This window comes from Eurytemora carolleeae, unplaced genomic scaffold (genome assembly GCF_000591075.1).
Source record: "Eurytemora carolleeae unplaced genomic scaffold, Eaff_2.0 scaffold51, whole genome shotgun sequence".
NCBI classification, from domain to species: domain Eukaryota; kingdom Metazoa; phylum Arthropoda; class Copepoda; order Calanoida; family Temoridae; genus Eurytemora; species Eurytemora carolleeae.
The window spans coordinates 116789-142148 of record NW_019396200.1 but is presented as its reverse complement, the minus strand read 5'-3'; the positions used below and the strand labels follow the sequence as shown (position 1 = coordinate 142148).

General features: G+C 35.6%; 1 protein-coding gene across 1 annotated transcript; it reads left to right on the top strand.

The window, feature by feature from the left end:
- The first annotated feature begins 1488 nt into the window (after window positions 1–1488).
- On the top strand, window positions 1489–24774 carry LOC111697936 (uncharacterized). Its single transcript, XM_023468108.1, has 10 exons — window positions 1489–1740; window positions 2258–2503; window positions 3102–3174; window positions 3643–6026; window positions 6359–6708; window positions 7026–7227; window positions 9048–9968; window positions 12502–17679; window positions 22302–22427; window positions 23149–24774. The coding sequence occupies exons 1-10, from the start codon at window positions 1528–1530 to the stop codon at window positions 23524–23526; spliced, it is 10071 nt and encodes a 3356-aa protein (XP_023323876.1). The 5' UTR covers window positions 1489–1527; the 3' UTR covers window positions 23527–24774.
- The last annotated feature ends 586 nt before the right edge of the window (window positions 24775–25360 follow it).

Sequence of the window (25360 nt, the reverse complement as noted above, 5' to 3'; positions counted from 1 at the left end):
TAAGAAGTATAATAGAGATTTGAGTTACACTATAAATAAATTGTTTAAATCACGTACGAATAGCCAATAATTATTTTTAATAAAGCTGGAAAGTATAAAGATGTTAAAAATGCCTGTAAAGATCAAGAAAAGCTCAAGCCATATGAAAATATGAAAATGTAAGCTATGAGTATGAGTTCAAACAGCTTCTCCTATCAACTTGGCTATATTTTATAATTATATATAATTTCAATTTTAATTTGTCTCCATGGTACTTTCAAAGAATAATCATATACATATCATAATAAATAAATTTAAGGAACCAGAACATGCAGTAATGTTACATTGTCTAAACGCAACATCCCGCCTTCTGACCTACTAACTTTCCGACCTACTTCAATATCGGACTTACGCCATTTGTTTATTATTGTATTATATTTGAAGGAATTATGGTTGGGAAGACAATTTTTGGGTCGAGCGCGCAGCGGCTAGGAGGCTAGGGGGCCGGGCTAGGACAGGCGGACCTGGTACTGGGGCCATAAGTCCATATAGTAGCTGTAAACCCAAATACTAATTACTAGTAGGTCAGAAGTGGAGTATAGCGGATTTGCGTAGGTCGAAATACACCATCCAGAAAAATTTATTTTTAAAGACGACATTCATTCCCGGATTGATTTTTGTAATACAAGCAACTGCCTGACTAAGCCAAACCAAACAAAAGTCAAACTAATGACATCTTGTGACAAAATTAGAACTAACAAATTCGCGAAAAAGGGTTACGCTAAGTGCGCAAAACGGTTTGCATATTTGAATTGCGTGACGCCGTTGTGCAGCTGCAGAAAATAAAATTCATCAATTACAACTTAAGTTAATGCGCAGTGCGTGTTGTTAAAAACTTAAATAAACATTGGTCGTTTTTAGAAAATTATTTAAATAAAATATATTTCGCAATGTTTTTAATAACAATTTATTTTAAATTTAGTTTAATAATTTGTTTAATAGATAAAGCTCGTGATGGCCTAAGAAATTATGTGTTAAGGTTTTCCAATGAATTGTTTACATTAATGCAATGACGTGTTATGCCCAAAATTTTGTTGCTGTTGTTATGTTAGATTATAAAGATAAAAATATAGACCTAGAATTACACCATGGTTTACTAAATGACTTAAGTTTAAACCAAAATTACGAATTTGAAATATGTATTATATATAGCATTATCATTATTTATTATTCTAAATTGTTTTAGATTCATATAATTTCTCTTATTTTTTTAAAATAAGCTTTTCATTTCCGGGTCTATTCAATGGCCCAGGGAGGGGGGGGGGGCTGAGCCCTCCTGAATACGCATCTTGTTTTAACTATTATTTAACAAGCTAGGAAAGCCGGGAGCGCCGTGGTTGCATATGTGTTACATATGAAATGCATTTACAAAACTGTATAAATTACCAAATGTTTTTATTTTTTCCTTTTTTGTACAATTGTGATCGTCATCTAAGATGTTTAAAAAATATCTCTAGTAATTTAAATTTCAGACAAGATGACCTGAAAATGCCTGATGATAGGAAGAGAGATGGAGGAGGAAGAGGAGGTTTGGATCCTCCTCGACTACGTGTTGCAAACAGCGACAATCCCCCTCGTCTACAGAGCCCAGACAGCGACCTAGAGCTGTCACTCGGACTCTGTCCTCCCTTGACAGCGGCGCTGTCGTGGGGTGAAACTCCGGCCCCGTATGTGTCCACAGTTGATGTTGATGCAATAAAGGTATAAATTCTTTAATGGAGTTTATTTAATAGGTGCAGTGCATGGTATACATTATTCAGGTTTCTTTCCCCCTACAGATGGTTTCCTATGGATTTTTTAAGTTGAAACTTCGCAAAATTAAAATTTTTCATACGGCCCAGCACTATCTGAACTGTTTAGGGGCGTATATTGGCAGAATTACGTAAAATAGTTGCAATTTGGCATCAATCGGCAAGTTTTTCCCCTTTTTAAAACATTTTACCTAAAGATTGTTTATTTTTTCTAAGTTATATTGAGAAAACGCACACTGGGGTAAATGACAATAAGAACTTTTGCCATTTGGAAAAGAGAGGTAGAGAGAGACAAAAAAAAAAACATTATTTTATTTATGTATTGTATAACACTTTTTATTATTTCTCGTGGATTAATACAAAGAAATAATAATGAACGGTGAAAAGAGGTAAAATAGAGATATAGATATTACGTTGGAAAGAGATGATTAAAATTTGAGAAAGAAAAGAGGTTAATATATTTCTAGGTTTCTGGAGCCCCAATACTTAGGGAGATAAACGCCCCTCTCACAACCATTGCGGAGAATTGGGAATCAAGTGTAGCAGTAACCAATGACAGAACAGCATCTAAACCGGAAACAGTCGAAGATTCTTCTTCCGGTTCGGAGACGGAAGGAGTTTCCGGTTCCGATTCGGACTCTGAAGAAACGTCCTCGTCCTCTTGTTCGTCATTGGAGTCAGATTCATCCTCCGACAATGAGGAAAATAAAAAGGCGAGATTTGATTATTTCAATTATTTTATTTTATTTTAATTAAAGTAGTACAGAATACGTACGTACAGTGTACGAACTAAAGAAGGCAAAACAATACAAATAAAAAATAAGCTTCCCCTTTATAGAGAATATTGTGATCTCCCTATGAAATATCTGATCTATGAAATGTCCAAATATCAGCATTATTTGTTTTTTTTCTCTAGATGTGCGAAAATAATTTGTTGTCCTTTACAAAAGACAAAATGCTTATTTTTAGATTTCCTTCTAGGAACATGTATAAAATATTTAAGATTAAAGTCTCAGAAAATTTCTTATTCTTCTACATTAGGTTCCCCTAAATTGATATTTAACAAATATAGAAACTAAAAGGAACTAAGTTTTTGCCACAAACATTAAAATTTTCTAGTCCCTATATATTTGCTACTTAAGATAATTAATATATACTTAATATATTTGATTCATAGTTTAAGATTTCTAAGGTCAACGACAGTGGGTTGCAAAGATGTAGGGATTAGAAAATTCGAGTTTGTGGCAAAGACTCAATTCATTTCTAAGTCAAGGTTTCATTATATATTTAATATTAACTAAATTGTTTCAGGATGACGAGGGAACATTCCGTATTGGGCAGTTGTCTGACACCAGACAGAGAAACCGTAGTGGCAGCGATCCAGGTATATTCCTGTTCAACACTTTTCTTAAATATTTTACTCCATGATTCAGTGCATTATGTATAAGCGTAGTTTTAAGTGACCCTTCAAAAAAAGATGGCAGTGCCTGATTCACAACGATTCCCTTGAAACCTTTATCTGATCAATAATGTGAAAGACCCAAAAGTGTTTAATTCTCATAGCTCCTGAAATGTTTTCCTGCAGTAAGCATGCACTTGCACATGACACAAGTCACTTTTGAAGAAAATAATCAGTTTTCAATATTATAAACATTGATATCTAATTCATACTTCATTAGACAAAGCTGTTAAGGGTACTGTTGTGAATTGGGCATTGCCATCTTTGCATATAGGTTCACTTGAAAATACGCGTACAGTCCTTTTAAAGATAAGAAATTAAGTCCAAAGTGGGTTGGAAATAATGCAGCAAATTCTGTTTGGATTAGATCGTTGTTATAAATCAATTATTTAGGTGCTCGTAAGCGTATTCGGAGAAGAAGTGGGTTTCCCAGACATGATCAGAGTCCGAACCGGTCTCCAGGTAGTCCAGGACGATCCCGACGACGGAGCGGGGTCGTGAAGGGTCTCCAAAGTCCTCTGCGTCGAGGAATATCTCCTCTAACACGATCACACGATGAACATAACCCTGTCATTAATAATCCTGAACCTGATCCGCCCAGGTTTAAATCAATCAAGGGAGAAATCCATAATAAAATATTTGGTAAGATTGAACCTGAAAGCTCCAGGTTGAATCCTACCTGTGATACAAGTGATATTAAACTCAGGGAGAAATCACTGAACCCGGAGTCGGAACCTAAACCCTCGGAGTCATCGGACTCGGACGACTCTTGTATAATCCTTGATAACGTGACTAAACCTCAACATCTACTCCTCGAGCCGGAACCTTCAATTTTCCTGGACGAACAATATACACATAAAAAGGATCTTATTTACGCGGCCTATGGTCGCTCACAGTCCCGGCAGCAGGAAAATAATGATAAAATAAACCCAGAGACAGGAATTAAAGCCCCGGATCTAAGTGAGTCTAGTGAGTCAAGCAGTGACAGTTTATCCAGTTGTGAAACTTCACAGGACGAAGTACAAGATGTTGAGATGGATTCCATTCCTAACCTTCACGTGGAAAACTCATCCTCAGATGAATTTTCATCCCTACCTCCCACACTTGAACCCGCGATGCCCAACTTAGCACTAACAGATGCAAATGATATTTCAAAGTCAAATCTAAGTACAAATGAGTTTGATTCTAACTTCAGAGTAGAATGTGCGTCTCAAACGGTAGAATCAGGTTTCCCTTACATTCCAGCCTCTGTTGAGGTTCCAGTCCATAAGATTGCTCCTCCTCCAGTTCTCCTCGGTATTGAGACCCAATCAAGAAACATTAATCGTGGAAGACCCAGGAAAAATCCACCAATGCTAAAACCTCAAATTGTCACTAATGAATCTTCAGAAGAAGAGGAGGAGAAGGATGTAGAAAAGGTTAAGTTAAAAAAGTTTCGAAAAAAGCTTCCAGCTCATAGCAAAGAATCTTCAGACAATGATCTTTCAAACGAAAATGAGACCGAAACTGTGAAAAGGATTCGGAAAAAAGATAAACTCAGTGTTCTTGTCTCTCTTGCAAAACATACAAAGAGAAAGGAGGCAAAGGAGCTCTCCCGTAGCCATGATGATCTGCTTTCAAGATATTTGAACCAGGAACATGATTTATCAGACTCTGAACTGTCTCATGAAGAAATATCGGAGAAAAGAAATAACCTCACGAAGAAAGTTCGCGAGCATCGACGTGATAAACACTCCAAATCTAAAGTACAAAAGTCCCACAAGTACAAGGGTGAACGCCATTCTAAAACATTGAACGAAAGGAGAAAAAGCAAGAAACAAAAAAGAAAGCTTGAAAATGAAAATGAATTTCGATCCATTTTCGACTTAGAGGACACTGTGAAATCTAAGAGACACAAGGATAGACGTGAACGTAAAAAGCCCCGAAAAGATTCTTGTTATGACTGTGATGACTTTACTAAGAAATCTAGGCGCCCTGCCTCCGCAGAGGAAACATTTAAGTCGTCTAAATATCGTTCATCTTTTCACAAACGAACCAAAAGATCTGAATCCAGGGACATTTCGTCCAGTTTTTTCAACTCAAGAGATGAAAAACGGTCTTCATCCCAAAATGACATTTCAAAACGACCCTCGTCAAAGACTGAGACAAGACGGCCAAAATCTAGGACAGAGGCAACAAGTCGCCCTTCATCAAAGAACGAAACAAAAAAACGTCCTGTGTCGAGAACAGAAATGACAAAACGTCCGTCATCCCAAATAGAAATGATGCAACAGTTCTCGGTGGAAAAAACAAAGCCCGCCTTTTTCTTAGACAATCGGCATTCATCGTCCCTAACGGATATTGTACGAAGACCGAGCTCCAGTAGCGAAGTTGGAAAAATTGATTCAAAACATTCCGAGATTGTAAATAGCCAAGATAAATTAAATGAATCTCAAGGAGTAGAAGAATCTCGTCCTTTCTCTGGTGAAAGTCTAAGAACCCCGACAGATGTAGTTGAGAACAATTTCCTAAGTCTATTCACTGGGAAGCCAGATCAGGAAATGAAAAATCATTTTCTAAATTCTGATTCTAACTCAGTTCTGCTCTTTCCCAAGAAATTCTGCAGTATGAAGCCCGACAGGTTCTGGAAGAAGTCTAGGCGGAAGGTGGTTGTGGAGGAGAAGGTTGATCTTGAACCTACTCCGGGCACACCTGCAGTAGGGACTGGAACAGGAGCAGGAGGAACGGGTAAACCTGATCCTATTGGATCGGTATTTGCCACAAAAGCCTCAGTAAAGGTAAGGTGGATATTTTTAACTTGAAGAAATTAAATAAAATACTTTTTGTAAAAACATACACTTTGCTAATGCCTACACATTCTGCAGGATTTACAGAAACAATTATAATAAGCTGTGTTTTATTTTCATTTTGAACTATTTGATATCATAACTTATATTTTAAATTCAAATTTAATAAGTGATGAAATTGTTCAATAATTTAGTCTTTCAATTTTATTTTCCTTTTCCAGCTGGCCTTAAAGTCGTAATTTGTTTTTCATTTATGCTCTCGAATTCCCCTTAAAAAAAAATTTTTACATCACAAAAAATGTTTTTAAATCGTCTTTATTCAGGAACTTCCCAGTTCTCAGTTTTCTCCTGGGAATCAGGTTCAGCAGATGCTCCAGGTCCTCGCAGCAACAGCATCCAGCTCAACCAAACCCAAGAGAAAGAAGGAACGCCGGGCAGAAGAGAAGGAGAGGGGAGATGGGGACAGGATGGAGAAGGATAGGATGGATAAGGAATACGAGACAATGTCCGAGGATGATGAATCTCTAGGGAGCAGGAGACGGAGAAGAGGTTGGAAGAGCAAGCATAAGAACGTTATAGATCCAGTATTCCTGGGAGAACTGGAGCATCTGATGCAGGATCTTGCTTCATGTCAGCTGGAGCAGAAAATATCTTTAGATCTCTGGCCGGACAGGTATAACCGTCAAACTACTTATTATCAGGTTTTTAAAAAGTTTTAACCTCTGCTTTTTAATGATTTATCTAATTAATTTTAAATCAAACATATGAATTTTCGGGGAAATGAATCTGAAAGATGCAGAAATCATCAAAACAGCAAAAGAACGGATTTAAAAAATGGAAGTTCCATTCTTTTATTTTTTTCCTCTTAAAGTACTGGAATGCATCACCATCATTTATATTGGAATATTTATAGGAAAAATTAAAGGAAAATCAAAATTGAAAAATATCAAACTAGTTTTAATGTTTTTCTTTTAACTTGAAATTGTTTAGACCGTCTAACAGTATGCCATCTATCTTTAAACGAAGAAAGATTCTAGTCTCCAGGAGGAAGCGAGACCAAGGAAAGATTGGAAAAAAGATAAAAACCCCGCGAAACTCAAGTCACGAGAAGACTGGAGGCTCACGGGACCCTGAGCAGGATGGAACTGACGAGCAGAGGTTGCCCTTGAAGAAGAGACATCATCATCTCCAGGTAGGAGCTGGAGTTGTAGGTTTGATTATTCTCAAAGTTTGGAATTTTTTTGCAATCGTTGGTAAAAACAGTAAGATTTTTTCCAAGTATGGATAAGAATAGAGACACATTTCTCTAGAAAGAATAGGATTAGTTGGTTCTCTTCTTTGGTTTCTTTGGTTAAGCAAATAACATGAGGGGCTTCTTCAATTGGTTTGATTACACGAAATACGGCAGATATTCTACTAGAAGTAATGAGAATATGGTTGGCGGGGGAGGGGGGGGTGGTCAGGGTGGTAGGTAAAAATCGGTTCACTGTTTGGTTCTTAAGGTATATCAGTAGGGGTCGGAGAATCCAGAATCAGGATATGATTTCGTCTGTTAGTGGAAAGGGGTGAAGGGGATTCAAGGGAGTTTGTACTGAGAATGAGCTGTTCTTTATATATATATATATAAATCTTTCATATATATTAAAATTAAACCTTTTGTTACATATTACTATTAGAATATTATTTTTTCTGAAATGGGGATTTTTTTAAACTAAAAATTATTTCATAATTTTTCTCTGATTCAGCTTCTTTCCTCTTCAAGTTTTCAAGTTGAAGAGCTCTCCCCTCTCTCTCTCTTGAACCTTGTTGAGAATATTTTATCAAAGTTAGTTTCTTGTTTCCAGATAAATCTGAATTCTAGAACTAGGGTTTCCTATCTCAGGAACAATCTTAATTTTGAACCTTAGTTTTCTATTTCTAAATAACTCTGAATTCTAGAAATAGCAATATCTATTTCCAGATACAATTGAAATCAGTATTCTGGGACCAAAGTTTCGCGTTTCAAGAACGGTATTACTTCTGTGATTTCCTATTTCCTATTTCTATTGATAGATCAGTAAGAAATCCTACAAGTATATTTACCTTGTCAGATAAATCTTAATTCTGTGACTTAAAGGTATTGAGTTTTTGTCCCAATAGTCTTTATACCTTTGCAACCCTATGTTGTAGACCTTAGATATTTTAAACTACAAATAGATTAAATAATCGAAGTTTGAACTATCATAGGTTTACACAATCAGGTTGCAATGATATAGGAATTAAAAATTCAGAGTTTGTAACAAAGACTCATTTCCTTTCCTGTTCCCAGATCAATTAAAATTCTGGAACTATAATTTCCTGTTTTTAGATTAAACTTAACTAATATTTTTTATATCCGGATAATTCTAAATTCTTGAACAATAATTTCCTATTGCTGGTAAATTTTAAATTCTGGAACAATAATTTCCTATTGCTGGTAAATTTTAAATTCTTGAACAATAATTTCCTATTGCTGGTAAATTTTAAATTCTTGAACAATAATTTCCTATTGCTGGTAAATTTTAAATTCTTGAACAATGATTTCCTATTACTAGTAAATTTAAAATTCTGGAACTATAATTTCCTATTGCTGGCCAATTGTGTATTCTGGAACTATAGTTAAATCTGAGTTTTCTGAAAATTATACAACTTTTTAAATAATTTCAAATAATTTTTAAAAAAGAAACAGTCTGATCTTCATTTTGTCAAGTTTAGATTTATAGTCACTTGCAATCGATGTTTAAAACTAAGGTTTTAAAGATTTTGGGAGGAGAAAATTAGAGTTTGAGGCGATTGTTAAGTTCTTACGACCCCCTGTTTATAGGAGAGTCTGATTTATACCTGAAACTTTATTTGTTGGAATTAGATTTCGGAGCAAAGGATTTATCTCAAACTTTTCTCTCTTTAAATTTACCCAGGAAAAAGTTTTAAATAGTTTTTTATTTTTCTGTTTGAAGAATTATTTTTAGATTACATTATTGTTTGATGTTTTAGGGTGCTGGGGCTCAGAAGGAGGTGGATGAGATAGAGATTGAAATTGAAATCGGAACCATTTCTCCAACAAGTTCTCCGGAGAAACCTTCTTCTAATTCGCGTGTTGCTGGTGTAGAGAATCTTGAACAGGTCTTCAGGTCGGAGCAGAGATCTCCCGCTAGAACGAGAGCTGAGAACTCCTCTCCACGGTTGAAATCTAAACCCGGAGATTTTCTCTCCCCTAGTAAACTTCCTGCTGGACAGAAACCAACTGAAAACATTTCCGAACTAAGCAGTTCCTGCAGAAAACTAACGGTAGCAGATCGTATGCTGGAGAAATTAGGAATGCAAGTTAAGAAAGGAGTTCAGTCCTCTACAGAGATATGTTCAACCCCTGAGAAGAGAAAACCTGAAGTATCCTGGCCAGTTTTTACTGTTGAGGACGAGAAACTTAGTCCTGCGCCCAAGAAAGAAGAATGGAAAGAGAAAGAAAAGATAGAAGAAAAGATGGAAAAGAAAAGTGACCAGCAATGTTCAAAAGATCATAATTCAAGAACCTTAAGCTTCCGGGATTCCTTCTCAAATGGAAAGAAGGACGGATTTGAAGAAATTCATAGTCATAGATTCAATCCAGGTCAAGAAGCAAACCCTGGAACTAGAACTAAATCTTCAGATAGAAGAATAAACTCCCCTCGAAGCAAAAGCCAGCACTCCAGGTGTGAAACCCAAGAGGAACGAAGATCAAGAGATCATAAGACCAGTCAGGACGGAACAAAGAGCAAAATTTCCGAATCCCGGAGCAATTCGAGTAGGTCAGCGGACAGAAGAAGAGGTTCTCCGGATCTTATACGGAATAAGAACAAGGTTGTATCCTGGGACAAATGGAAACATCAAGAGAGAACTACAGAACCCTCAGGATCTACCTTTGTCGACAACATCAAGGTTGGTATTTTCATCATGAACCTCTAAAGAATAGTTTTTTTTGAATGTCTCGAAGGTTGGATGCACAGTCTCCTTTATATTATTGGCAGAAGAGAGAGAGGAAACCTTGGTATATATTTATGTGATGGTTTATTAAGCCTGTAAAACTTAATATCCATACTATACTACTACTTGGCAGCTCGAAGAGAGAGAGGGGGGGGGTACTTTAATGATTTAATTTAAGTATTAACATTAGAAAACTTATCTCATCTGATCCAGATAATTAATTCTTTGATTACATTGAATATGTAGGAGTTCTGTCTAATGGAGGAATCCTGAGTAAAATTAATTACTTGAATCTGACCCCTCCTACTCCTCTCCAATCCCCCTTTTACAACTAGATACTTTTTCTTTAGAGGGGTGTGGGAGGATGTGAAAGCGGGATTAAAAAATACCATATTCAATCTTTTTTTAAAATTCACTCAATTACAATTTATTTTTCTTTGATTTTATAAAGATGAACTGTGGTAAGACTACGTATACTGATGTATGTTGAACAATGAACACCAAAGGATGAAATTAATGATTTAATCCAAGGTTAATGTAAGAGAAGGAATTAATAAATAGATACAGGGTGTCCCAAAAAACATGGGAATTCAGTGACGAATTCGATATCGTCTTTTTAAATAATTCTTTGATTTAGTATAGTGATACCAACTGAGAAAGCTTTAATCTGTAAGAGTTTCGTCTGCTATGTTTACATTTTGTTTGTTTATGTTTTGACTGCATACGGTTGTACTTAGTAAAACAAGAAAATTGCAGTATACAAACAGAGTAAACTTGTCAGTCTTCACTGTTCATCTTGCAGAGACATTATAGACACATCTTTACAGTCTTCTACCCTTTTCATAAAATAAACTCTAGCAGACATAATAATATTATGGCTTTTGAAATTAGGTATTACAATGCTAATTCATAGCAAAGACGATATCCTATTCGTAACTGAATTCCCATGTTTTTTGGGACACCCTGTATATCCTGACTGTTCATTGTTTCAGCAAACACTAGGAGTACAGATAGAAAATTAAGAGTACAATCGAACCAAGAGATAAAAAACAATTTTTATTTAAAAGTAATTTTTGAGAACCCCCACATTTTTTATTAAAATAAATCAATCGAATAATTGAATTGACTCTAACTTTTCAATCCCTATATCATTGCAACCTGATGGTGTAAAACTTTAATATTTCAAGTATAGAGCATTTCATTTATCAAAGTTTAAAATATCTAGGGTCAATGTATTGCAAAGATAAAGGAATTGGTAAATCAGAGTTTGTGACAAAGACTCAATTCCTTTAACCTAAAATGTAAATGTCAAACAATATTTTTTTAAATCTAATTTTTTTCAAGTAATAAAAAGCTCTCATTGAAAGATTTGCAGTTCATCATTTAATCTATATTGGCGACGGTTTTTATATTATTGCCAAGTACCAGAGGGTATATAATTATAAGAATTGCCGGAGGAGAAATTATGAGGGAGGGGGGGATAAAAATTGGACATCATAAGGCAAGTTTTTTTTATCCTTTTTGATACTTTTCCCCCCTATATTATTTCAAATTCAGCGAAGAAACCCTTTAAAAAATGTTTTCCAGCTCCGCGCAAACATAAATAACTTCCAGGGGAAAAAAGTAAAAAATATTTTCAAGGAGTGGTGGGGGGGGGAGGGTGGAGGAAATGATTTTTCAAGAAAATAGACCATGTATGATTAATATACCATTAAATATTACCATTCATCATATTACCCTTTTTGATTAATCTGGTATTTTTTATATAATATACATTAGCCTGATATTTCGCTGAAAGCTTTAACCAAGTGTACTCTATACTCCACTTGATACTCCTAAAATTCCCATTGGTGAACAGGCTAATACATACTCACAGATCTATATAAACATATTCTACTCTTCATGGTCCAAGCTTCATTAATATTTAACTATAGTTGGGAGTTAGGGGGCCGGATCCTCATCCTATTCTCATCTTAATTACATAAACAGAAAATACAATCTTAAATTTATATAAATATATATAAATATATAAATATATAGTTCATGGATAAATCATGGTTTAGATTGATTAATTGGTTGGTGGATGGATAAGTATTATGATGGAAGACTAAAGGTTTGGTCGAACTATGAATAATGGATTTATTGATGTGATTGATTGATAGATGAAAGGATAAATTGATGAATGGATTATTGATGCCTATATATGAAGATAAATTGATGTTATATTTATATTCTTCAATGTCGCATCAGATTGAAAAAGTTTTAGATAAAGTTCTTCTATTCAAACTTAGCTTAGGGTGAAACCTAATCATTTTATCTTTTATATTTACATTTTTATTCAGTATTTTAGACACAAGGTGGAGGGTTTATATTTGCAGAGAATATAAATATAACATATCTTTACGGACTAGCCCTTTGTCTCATACTAATAAATAGGCAACTCTGAATCATACTAGTACTAAATATTAATTAATATCTTCATTTTTAGAACTGTATTGATAAATACACCTTTGTGGACGAGGATGAAGAATCACCGTTTGCCCGGCTGCCTCGTCGTTATTTGGGCTCAGCTCCTGGTCAGCGTAAACCTGGAACCAAACAGCTTCCATCCCCATCTGGAGAGAGCAAATCGGTTTCGATTTTCTCTTCTCCTGAACCTGAATCTCGTCATGAACTCAACACTTCAGGACGGGAATCAAGTCTTAGCCATACATCCAATTCCTCCGAATCCTTATCTTCTCATCCTGAACCAACAGAAGGTCCGGCATATCTGAATAAGCCGGGCTCTTACCTTGGCCGGGCCTCTAGGCAAGATCTACACAATCATTTGTGGAGAGAAGAGAAATACAAGCATAATAAATCTCACGGGATACAATCTGACGGTGCAAACATTCCAAACCAATCCAATCTGTACCCGACCATATCCAACCAATCTTCGAAACATACAACAGATATTAAACTTCAAATGTCTAAACCTCTTCCTACAGAACCAATACGTCGAGTAGATCTAGGTTTTAGTCACAAGCCCCTAGATAAGTCTATGAGGTTTCATAGGGGTCAAGAATGTTACATCAAGAAGGTACCGCAAGCTATTGTTGCTCCTTTCCGTAGAAATCCACCTGAAACTCCGGCAAACACAGTGACACCAATTCATAGGGCAAGTATAGCTACTGCAGGAATATCTTTTCCAGTCCCAACCTCTTTATCCAGTACAGCAAGCTCAACAAATACAGAACCCACCCCTTTACTTGAACCAATTCTAGAGAATGAGATAAGAAAAGAGAATGAAAAATCAGACAAACCCGGTGAATCGAAGGCCAGTTTACATGTTGAACCTACCAATCATGTACCAGAAAACACAGATATACATATTACTGAAGATTCTAATTTGCAAGTGTCAGAAGAACCTGAGACGGAGGAGAATTCTGTAAAAACGGCTCAGGTTTCTTTTCCCAAGACGAGGTCTAGAGATGTGAAGTCAAATCTGGACACTGAACCTACTGGTAAGGGCTACCTAAAGACCAGTGCGGTGGAGCGGATGACGAAATGTCAGGTTGAGGTTTGTAGGCTTAAAGAAGAAGATAAATCTGAGCAAAATACCAGTGAGTCAATTAAAGAAGAAAAGAAGAGGACTGTAGACATAAAAAATAAAGAAAAGAAAGCACTCGATAATTCTTCCAAAGAAGATTCTATTCCAAGAGAAGGTTCACGGAGAGAAAAAAGAGTAAAGGAAATCCAATCTAAAAATCTTGAAACATCAACGCAAGAAAAGAAATTCTCTGAAATACCAGCAGTGGATCTACAGAATCAGGAGGAGAATGGAAAACTAGAAATTTCTGTAAAAGACAAAAAAGAAAAGTTGATTAAAAATAGAAGAGAGAGCAGAGGTATTTCTTCAAAAGAACAAAGAGAACAAAGTGAAAATGTAAAAGAATTTTGTCTGAGAGAAAGAAAGACCACAGAGGCAGAAAATATTGAGCATTCTGGGGTAGAGAGAAGATCAGTAGATAAGAGAAAGGGAGAATCTTCACCTGAAGTAAAAACACCTGTACCTGAGAAAATTGAAGAACCTTTCAGAAGAAAAAGAAATAGTTCTGAACCTTCCAAAAAGGCAGACAATGAAAAACCTCAAAGAGACCAAAGATCTGTGGAAAACCAGCAGAAAGATTTAAAAATTCATAAAAGAAGAACAACTAACGCTCTGGTTAAAGATGAACTTTCCCATAGAGAACGAAGGTCAATTTCCCTCAAAGATAATAGTGCATCTCATCTACCCAGAGAAAGGAGAACAATGCAGCCTTCCATAAAAGACGAGAAAGAAAAGCTGGCTCAAGTCGTGGAACACAAATTAGAAAAGGACAATGCTGAAAGTAAAGAAGTTTCTGGGGAAGTTGTTAAAAAACAAGTTTTACATAGAGAAGGAAAAGATAGCCCCGAGGTTCTAGAAAATAAAATAGAATTAAAAGATAGGTTAGGGGAGAACCCACCAACACAGAGTAAGAAAAGGAAAAGACGTCCTAATAAAACTGGATTCCCTACAAAAACCAAGAAGAAGAAACCAAGATTGGAAACAATTGCAGATAAAATAACAAAGTCCACGGAGGACTCTAAACCCGAAAAAATTGTCACCCCTGTAACCCCCGAGGTTGTTGCAAATGTAATATCAATGGATAGAAATGAAAATACTGAGAGCCCTGAAATAGAACAGTTTCAAAACAGAGAAAAGCAATTACAAGTATCAAGGTTCGAGGAGCAAATGGAGTCCTCGCTGTGCAGAGAACTGGAGAATAAATTAGAAACAAAACTTAAGAGAAACTTTGAAACTAGTAACCCGAGTAAGGACAGATCAATAAAGCGATTAAAACTTAGCAAGAAGCCCTGTTCAAACTCTGTAGTCCCGAGCACATCCAGTTCGGTCAACCCTTCTCCATACAGCAGCGATGTAGAGTCAACTGACTCAAGGTTAAACTGGGAGGATGAAAGTGACCAAGATCTATTGAGTGTTCTTCCTCCTTCTGATGAGTCTTTTAGCTCTCCTAATCCAGAGCGGAAAAAGAAGAAGAAAAAAGGAAATATAAGGAAGACCTATCTCAAGGCTGGATTATTTTCTTATGATTATAAATCTGTTGTTAATCAAAACTCAGAGTCTGAAGTTGGAAGCAAGTTGAAAGGAATGATTTATAAACCTGAAGAACATCCTTTCAGCTTACTTCCGCCCCCTTACTACTGTGGAAGACAGCTGAGACAGAAAAAAGAAGATTTTACTCTTCCCTTTGATATTTGGAGTTTATATTCATCTAAAGCTATTCCAACCAGAGATGTTTTGGCAACCTGGAACTATAAACGGATAAAAAACAACATTTATTACGATGTGAAACCTGGCGTAAATTATGAATCTCCTGTGTGTCACTGTAAATTCCCTTCGGATCCAATTTCTCTGGGTTGCACTGACGACTGTATCAACAGAATGACGTACACAGAATGTGATCCCGCTTTCTGTAACCTAGGTGATCGTTGTTCCAACCTAGCCATCCAGAAGCATTTATCACCAGCTGTTGTAGAGAGGTTTATGACAGAAGAGAAGGGTTGGGGAATTCAAACAAAAACTGGAATTCCAGCAGGAACCTTCATCATGGAATACCTGGGAGAGGTGGTTACGGATAAGGAGTTCAAACGGAGAATGCACACTGATTATCAGAAGGATTCCCACCATTACTGCTTACACCTTGGAGAAGGTCTGGTAATAGATGGTCATAGAATGGGTGGAGAATGCAGATTTGTAAACCATAGTTGTAAACCCAATTGTGAGATGCAGAAATGGTTTGTGAATGGGGTTTACAGAATGGGACTTTTCTCTTTAAAACAACTTCAACCAGATGAGGAATTGACTTATGATTACAACTTCTCCCTCTTCAACCCACATGAAGGACAGACATGTCGGTGCGGTATGCCGGAGTGTAGAGGAGTTATCGGAGGAAAAAGTCAGAGAGTCAAAGTTATTCCTAAACTCTCAACTCAGAAGATGTTGAAAAAGGACGAGAAAAAGAAGGATACGGATAAAATTGAGAGAATTTCCAAACCTGTTAGGGTTGAACGACCAGAAAAGGAAATGGGGACTGGAGAGGAGGAGTTAATGAAATCTAGTATCCCTGTTTTAATCCCGGTGAAGGAGATGGATGGTGGAGAAAGGGAGTTCTGTCGGGTTCACAGTGTTCTACTCCCCAGGAATCTGGAGAAAATTAGAAAGTTGAGAGAGAGATATCTCAGCAAGGTCAATCATTCTCAATCTCATTCCACTTCACAATACAAGGATTCTAATATTAGGCCAGAAATAGGCCAGAGCTCTCAGCTCAGGTCTGAGCAAACCAGAAGGAATATCTCAGGTTCCAACATTTCTGATCCGTCTAAACTATCACAACTGGCAACTTGCTTTGCAAATATTCTTTCAAGTTTGCAGAGTTTGGTGGATAAAGACGGAGAAAATATCATTAAATTCTTCAGGAATTTGCCATCAAAGGAACAAATGCCTGAGTATTATCTCACTGTAAGCGAACCTATTGATATTTCCTCTATTGAGAAAACTCTCAACTTCAAACTTTACTCCTCAGTTTCTCAATTCAACCATGATATGTTGCTGCTCTTTCAAAACAACTTCCGATTCTATGGAAATACACATCCAGTCGGGAAAGCTGCACTGACTCTGAGATCTAAGTACCTGAACCTGTGTGGTGAACTTTATAGGAGTTTATCTGAATCTGTCGGCTCTGAGGGAACCGAATATTCTGGAAAAGCAGACTCAGGTGTCCCTGAAGATGAGATAGGATGTCCCTGCAAACAGTACAAAGATGAAGGAGTAATGATCCAATGCGAAAGTTGTAGTGTGTGGCAACATTTAGACTGTGTTCGACCAGGCGTGAACCCTGATACATTAGACAAATACAATTGTGATCTTTGTACTGGAGTTAAACCTAATCTTGATATACCTCTTGTTCCTCAACCTGAGTATGACCCCGGAGAGGTTTATTATGTATCCCTTCAGAGAGAAGACAACTTGCAGGTTACTCTAGGGATGACGGTTTTTGTCCTGCGCGCCTTCAAGGATAAGAACACTCTTGCAGTTGGAGAAAGTGCGGTTGTAACTGACGAGAAGATATTTACCGGACCTGGGGGAGTACCCCACAAATCCATCAGTCCCATCAAGGGCCCTTCAAAAGAGGCGGCCTCTCTAGCCCCTGGCAGCTATCCAACCTACAGAACTGTCGGAGTAAATGCGTCTACTCAGGATATGGATATATTTAGAGTAGAACGTCTCTGGAAAAATAAATCTGGGGCAATGTTTGCCTTTGGGTACCATTATCTCAGGCCTCATGAGACATTTCACGAACCAACCCGTCGTTTCTTTGATAACGAGGTGTTCAGGGTTCCATTGTATGAAGTGCTACCCCTGGACACTATATGGAGAGAATGTTGGGTAATGGATCCGATCAGCTTCTGTCGAGGTCGACCGCTAGCTGCCCAGGAGGAGCATGTTTATATCTGCGAGTACAGAGTGGATAAAACAGCCCGGTTGTTCAACAAGATCTCTAAACCTAAGCATGGTGTTTGCACTAAATACTTTGCGTTCCACAACTTTGATCTACGATTGAGGATTAGCAGAACATTTACAGTAAGTCGTTTTTATTAAAAGTTACTGGAAAACAGCATAAAATGTCAGAATTGTTTTTAAAGGTATTTTTTAGAATATTGGATCTTCAATGTTCTTTATGTAACTTACCTCTAAGACATTTCTCTAGACATTCTTTGCTTTTATCCTGGAGTTTATTTAAATATAGCGGAATGTAGGAGGTTGGGAAGCCTCGTAAAGTACTGAAAATTGAATTTTGAAAGGTTTATGGGAACAGTAGAAAGATAGAGAGAGTATCCAGGGATAAATATAGTTTGGGATAATCCTGCGTAGGACTATGTGCAAATACTACAGAGAAAATAGGAATTCTCAAGTTAGGCTAAGTTGTAAAAGCGAGGACAATTACTTTCTAACTTAAACATCGTTTATTTACTTTCCTGAGGATAAGATGAAGGAGGGGGGGGGGGGAGGTAAATAGTGTGGTTGGAGTGAAAAAAGATGATGAATAAATTGAACTTGGTGGGAAACGTAAACGTAAAGGTTTGTAATTTTAGAATGATAATTTACCAAAACTTTTTGGTTCAGAGCGTTTATATTTTTTCAATACTGGGTTACCCAGAAAGGATGAGACTTCAGAGACGACTGTACAGAGTTTTTATTGTTTGTTTTCTTACAATCACGATTCCCTTCAGCTTTAAAACTGTTTCTTCTTTAGCTAAATCATCAAAAAAGCCATTAAAAAGACCATTTTCAAGGCAGAAGACTTAATTTAACCATGAGATGGTCAAATTTTAATAATTTCTGCTCGTATTTATAGTCTTATATTTTTTGGGTAACCTTGTATATATTTCGAGATGTTTTATATTTGGAATATATAAGTTATATTTGGAATGCTGTTTATTTGTCTTCAGTTTCGTTTCAAAGCAATTTTATTAATTTTGTTTCTTTAATGTCCAATTGTTCCAGTCTCTGAAAATTTCAGTGTTTCTGAAGCCAAGTTATCTAGAGCGTCTGGAAAATAGTTTTTTTCTCCATTGGTTGACGACAATTCTGTATCCAAAGAAATACTTTTTATTGGCACGGATAAAAGTTTAGTGTTTCCTCCTAGTGCTTCTAGAACCAGGGTTTCAATTTACCAACTCTAACACCAGGGGGGATTGGGTTTAGATTTTCAACAGAAATAAAGATCTTTTTTTTTATTCAATTTTTAAACATTTTATTGAGTTTTTTATTTCTTTTGTAAGTCCATGATTTTACTTAAGAGTCCAAAGGATTCCTTTTAATTCTTCTAGATGTAGTGGCGGTTCCTTCTGTTTCTCCTTTCATTTATTTCCAGGTTTTGGTAATTCCTTTATTTCCACACTTCTTTAATCCATATATTTCCAGGCGTTTTATTTAATCCTTATATTTCGTGTGGTTTTATTTAATCCATATATTTCCAGGCGTTTTATTTAATCCTTACATTTCGTGTGGTTTTATTTAATCCATATATTTCCAGGCGTTTTATTTAATCCTTACATTTCGTGTGGTTTTATTTAATCCATATATTTGCAGGGGTTTATCTAATCCTTATATTTCCAGAGGTTTCTTCAATCATTATATTCCCAGGTTTTTTTTTTCAAACCTTTTATTTCCAGTTTTCCAGAGGTTTCTTTTATCCTTGCAGTTCAAGAGGTTTCTTAGTCCTTGTAGTTCCAGAGGTTTATTAGTCCTTGTAATTCAAGAGGTTTCTTTAATCCTTGCAGTTCCAGAGTTTTCTTAGTTCTTGTAGTTCAAGAGGTTTATTTAATCTTTGAATTTCCAGAGGTTTTTTAATCGTTGCAGTTCCAGAGGTTTCTTTGATCCTTGTAGCTCCAGAGGTTTCTTTAATCTTTGTAGTTCCAGATGTTTCTTTGATTCTTGTAGTTCCAGAGTTTTCTTTAATCCTCGTAGCTCCAGAGGTTTCTTTAATCCCCGTAGCTCCAGTGGTTTCTTTAATCCTCGTACCTCCAGAGGTTTCTTTAATTCTTGTAGCACCAGAGGTTCTTTAATCCTCGTAGCTCCAGAGGTTTCTTTAATCCTCTTAGCTCCAGAGGTTCTTTAATCCTTGTAGCTCCAGAGGTTTCTTTAATCCTTGTAGCACCAGAGGTTCTTTAATCCTCGTAGCTCCAGAGGTTTCTTTAATCCATGTAGTTCCAGAGGTTTAACTTCCAGTATAGGATCCTACAATCCTATATAGGATCCTACAATCCTGTATAGGATCCCACAATCCTGTATAGGATCATTCAATCCATTATAGGATTCTACAATCCTGTATAGGATTCTACAAAGTATCCTACTTTCCTCCACAGGATCCTAGGACACTGAAGTCGGAATTCTCTGCAACAGTTGCAAGAATTGGGGATTTAGAGAATTTCCAATATATGATCTCAGCTATTACTTAGTAGGAAATTGATTCCTCTTTCTCTACTTTAGAATTTATATCATATTTATACATTTCTACACAACTTTATATTTATGACAGTGTGTTCTAAAAACAAAGGAATCAAAGAAAACAAGAATGAGAGGAATTTTTCACCAAACCTTCCACCTTCCTTCAGTTACTGTCCTGTATAGAATAAGCAAAGTTTATTTATTGTTTAACTGTAAATTTTAAACCTTCTCATCTAGAATGGCACTGCACGTCAAACTAAAGTAAAATTGAACGTAAGATTGAAATATTATATGTTTTTATAAATCCTCTTATTAAAGAGTTTATGAAAAGAATTTTTTTTCAAATTCTAAGGAATTGAGTCTTTGCCACAAACTCTTATTTTCTAATCTCTATATCTTTTCAACCAATGTCATAGACCTAAGATATTTCAAACTATGAATTCTCCTAGATCAAAAAACCTAAGTTTAAAATATCAAGGGTTTTTGTCCCTCAGGTTAACAAGATATAGAGTTTGTGGAAAAGACTCAATTTCTTTGTAAGTGTAACCGAATAAGTTTGCTTTTCTCATACAAAAATCAAACTTAGAGGAGCTACGAGGCCCCAAAGTCGTAGGAGTGATGTCACAAAATGTTACCTTCTTCTGTCTAGTTTGCAGTGACTGTCCATTGTGAACTAGTAAAATATCTCCTTGGTAAAAAAGAGGTTGGAAGGATTAGTCAGTTTTAATTGGATTATCTTTTGCTGAAAATACAACAGAAATAACAAGGAAACCTGATTAATTGAACATTATTAGGAAAAAGTTTTTAATTAAAAAAATAATGGATTTTGTCTTCTTTCTCTTTCTTTAACAAGCTTGTATTTCACCTAATATGGAAATTTTTTGTTGTTGTTTTACTTTCGTATTCTTTTATCTTCATGCTTTTTCCTGTAGATGCGAATGTTCTGCTGATTTATGATCTCCCAGGACCGAATTTAATGAATTTGAGCTAGATCGCTGAACTACCTACTGCCTCGGTTCAAAGGAGTTTTCTAATCCTCATCTCTTTGTTACCTGATGTTGTAAACCTTTGACATTTCAAACTTGGAGATGTATAAGGTTTGAATAGGTGATTTAGGATTTGAACCGGGTCGTTAAATTCGGTCCTCAGTCTCATTTTTCTTCTCCTGTTTCTATCCTTTTCGTTCTATTGGTGCTTTCTATTATTTGGCATGAATGTAGAATGAAACAGGATAATTTCCTCCACATAAGAGGTTTCTAAAAGAGTTTTCTTGTTAGATTTCTTTTAGAATTAATCCCACTCTCATCTCCTACTCAAACTCATTCTAGTTATGGGATAATACTTATAATCATACAATTACTGAGGTTATTAGACCTAAGTTTTGGTGATTGAAACACTGAATAGATTAGTTTACGACCTAACACCTGTTATAAAATAGATTAGTACAAGTCCTAGTCATATATAGCCTCATATTTAAACCAAAGATTATACTGTTCTTTGAAAATCCCGAAACCCAGGTTCTAATAAGGGGAGAGACAGGTGGGTTGAGGATGTCAACCTGGGGTTACGGTCAACTCAGGTTCTAATAAGGGGAGAGACAGGTGGGTTAAGGATGTCAACCTGGGGTTATAGCCAACTCAGGTCCCCGGAAACCCTTCACCCAGGTTCGCCTACATCCTGGAATCTAGAATAGAACAAACCCTGGGCGGATTTAACAGACGACCCCGAGCGTGTATTAAATGCGTATCGAGAGAAGAAGTACTGATGGGTTAAATTGACTGTGGGCCAGAACACCCCCAGAAATTCCCTTTAATTAGTTAAAAAAATAAATGTACCACTATAACAGGTTTTTGGGAAAGTAGAGAACTTATCTCAAACTCTAATTTTTTGTGCTTATATATTTGAAATTTGATGTCGTAGTCCATTGATATTTGTTCGATTAGTTGTTATTTGAAAAGGTTTGCCTGGCCAAGTTGCAAAGATGTAGGAATTTTTTCAAGTGAATATCTTTTCCAAAATGAAGACATGGTCCTTTCTTCTAGTGGTGATCAGTGTTGTCATTTTTTGTCGCAGGGTGTAAAATTAGAGTTTAAGACACTGATTTTTTTAATATCTTTATTTCAATTCCTCGGAATGAGTTTTAAGTCTTAATTTTAGAAACTGAAAATATTTTCAACTCGGTTATTAGTAGATAGAATTAAGATAGAATAATCAAAACACATTTAAAATTTTAAAGAATGATTATTTTTTAGCCCCACGATGTACCTGAGAAATGGGCAAAGAATACTGGAAAAAGTCGAGATTTTTCAGCAGAGAAAGAACCAAAGAAAAAGAACAAAGAGGAGGGAAAGAAAAGAAAAACAAACAAGATTGAAAAGGTAAGTTTTAAAAAGTTAGTTTTCATGGTCTTGTAGTTTTATTTTCTTTATGAAAATAAAATTATCTTTAAAATGTATTTTTCTCTCATTCGTTATATTTTATTTGCATAATTCAACAGTACTTTTATCTATTTTTTGCTAATCTTCCTTTATTATTGATCTTAAATACTTTAAACTATTTAATCTTGCTCTAAGTGCACTTAAGTTTGCTTTTTTGTTTTATGTTGACCTTTTCCCCAAATATTTTTCTGGAACTGTTGACATTTCTTTAATACAATACTAATCAGATTAATCTGCATGACCTCCCCCCCCCCTTCTTTTCTTTCATCTCTTTTGAGGCCCCCCGCCCCCTGGTTTTATCTTCCTAGAAATCTCTAATTTATTATATGAGAGAACTCCGAGTAAAAGTTTAAACATGAACCCGGCCACGCAAGGATTTTCTCTCAGATATCCTGCCGGAGCTCAGAGTATTGATTTTTTCCTCTTCTCCCAATCTTGGAGTATATGAACATAAAAAGAGATACGTGATATTAAAGAACATAAGATGATAAATTGTGACAAATAAATCGACACCATATCTCTTAATTGAATTTAATTGTTTAACTGGAAAAGCGCTAAGAATGGTTCTATTTCAAAGTTAAAAATATTTTAGAAGAAGTGAGAGTTAAGAGGGTTCAAAACTGAATATCCTTGAATATACTAATTATTATTTTCAATTTAGGAGAGAAGGAAAGGTTCTCTATCCCAGCTCCTGGTGAACCTACTCACCAACCAGGCCGATACAAACCCGACAGATGCTTCCTACCTGCTCCGGAGATTGGAGAGTAAACCTGAGCCTGAACCTGAACCTGAACCTGAACCTGAACCCGAACCTGAGGAGAACGGAATGATGCATGGGAGAAGGCGGGCGAGGGATGAACTCGTGGATAAACAAGAGGAGAGAGGGAAAGGGATGAGGAGTAAAGGTCGGAAAAGTCCTAACCCTGATTCAAAAGAGAAGAAAACTAAACCCGAGAGAACCAGTTTAATCCTGGTCAACCTTCGAGATGAGACCAGGCTAGACGAAGGTTCTTTGGAAGAATTGGAAGTATTGAAATAATATTTTTAACCTAAAATCTACAAAATTCAATCTCTTAAATAGATGTTATCTATTCCATATGCTAAAGATAAATCTATTCATTTGTATATATTTTACATTAATTCATTTATTTGCCTCGTTTGCCTTATTTTACATTATTTGAGAATTTTTTACAAATTGTTCCTTTTTTGGAATTGTTTCTATCTGTGATTATAATCCCATGATTGTACTTAATTTGATGAATTGTTTATTACTGGCCTAGTTTTACACATATACAAGGTTGTGTTGTCGCCTAGCGATACTTTTAGATCTGTTTTCGTTTTACCCACATGTACTTTATTTGTACCCAAACTTGCCTTTTTTTCAACTATCTAAATATTATATATGTTTGTATATTCAAGATTTTATCAACTCTTTGTTTTATTACCTTCTACACAATTTAATGTTTTTGGTTTTGGCAGCTGAAAAATTATTTTTTGTCAAGTTGTTAGATTTGAGTTGAAAACTTTGCAACGTTTTAGCATTTTCTGCGAGTTCATATTTTATTCAAACTTGACTTCAATCTTAGATTTCATTTTCCTATTGAACTGTTTCATGTCGTAAGATGGTATTTTATGAAGGTTTTTACAGAGCTCCACTGTCAAATCTCTTCAGAGAAAACCTACTTTGAAAGGTTTTTATTGTTTTTTTCTCGTTCAGGATTTGGAGCGGAGATATAAACATTTTTATTCTTTAAAAACAAAAGTTGGCTTTTAACGGTTTTAATGCTAAACAAAATTCAAGAAAATGTACTCTAACCTGCATAATATTTCAAGGGTTTTAGTACTTGTATAATGGAAATATTTAGTTGTAAAGAAACATGCTATCATTCAATGCAAACCTTTGTTTGGGTTCATATTGATAAAATTGAATTTTATATTTATGATCCTAGCACAAGTCCCAGTCTCCCCAGTGTCGTTTATTGTTATGTTTTAAATAATTATTGGTTCAGAGCTATGAGCAAGAGAATTGGGGTTTTTGACATTCTCATTTTAATATATCATAAAACTCAAGTGAAAATTGTTTGTTTTTTTCTGGTATGATTTTTATATCCAACACCCAACTCCGATTAAGACCTTGAGAATATAAAACCCCAAGGTTGTTGCTTGCCGCTACTACTAGTACTTAAATCTAGTTCTCCTCCCAGTATCTGACTCTTTACGTCAAAAAACTAAAATAACCATATTGTAAAAATTTAGAGTTTTAAGTAATATATAATTGTAAAAACTATTTTTGATAGAAGAGAAGAGAAGAGATCAATTTGATGACTAAAGAAGTAGAATCGATAACAATTTAGATAAATATGTCAAGAAATTTCTTATATTGTAAAATCTTATATTGGTTCAAAAGAAGAAGTGGAAAGTTCAAGAATTTTTCTCTTTTTATTCTCGAGAAGCCGTTGATCCGAACACTTTTTTACTATCTTCAATCAAACGTAAATTTAGTAACAACTTAAAGTGAGCAACTGATGATAGGTGTTAGTTAAGTTTATCTATGTAGATCATAGAAGTTATACAATCTATTCATAGTCATACCTTTTCCGTAATCAAAACCAGATTTTCACATTTTATTTAAGTATATTTTTTCTTTTGAAAAAATTCAGCATTTTTAATATACAAACTTCAACGATAAATTTTTACAATTTAAGTCCTAAAAATTAATAAAGTTAAAAGATTAAGTCTCCCAGACTCGAAAGTCGAGTTAAAGCAGGAATAAGTCGTTTAACATGAAAATCGGTGTGCCGCGCGGCGGGAGTGTAATCTTCCCGACTCCAGAATCTTGATGTATATAATTCTTGATGAAGAATAAATTAATT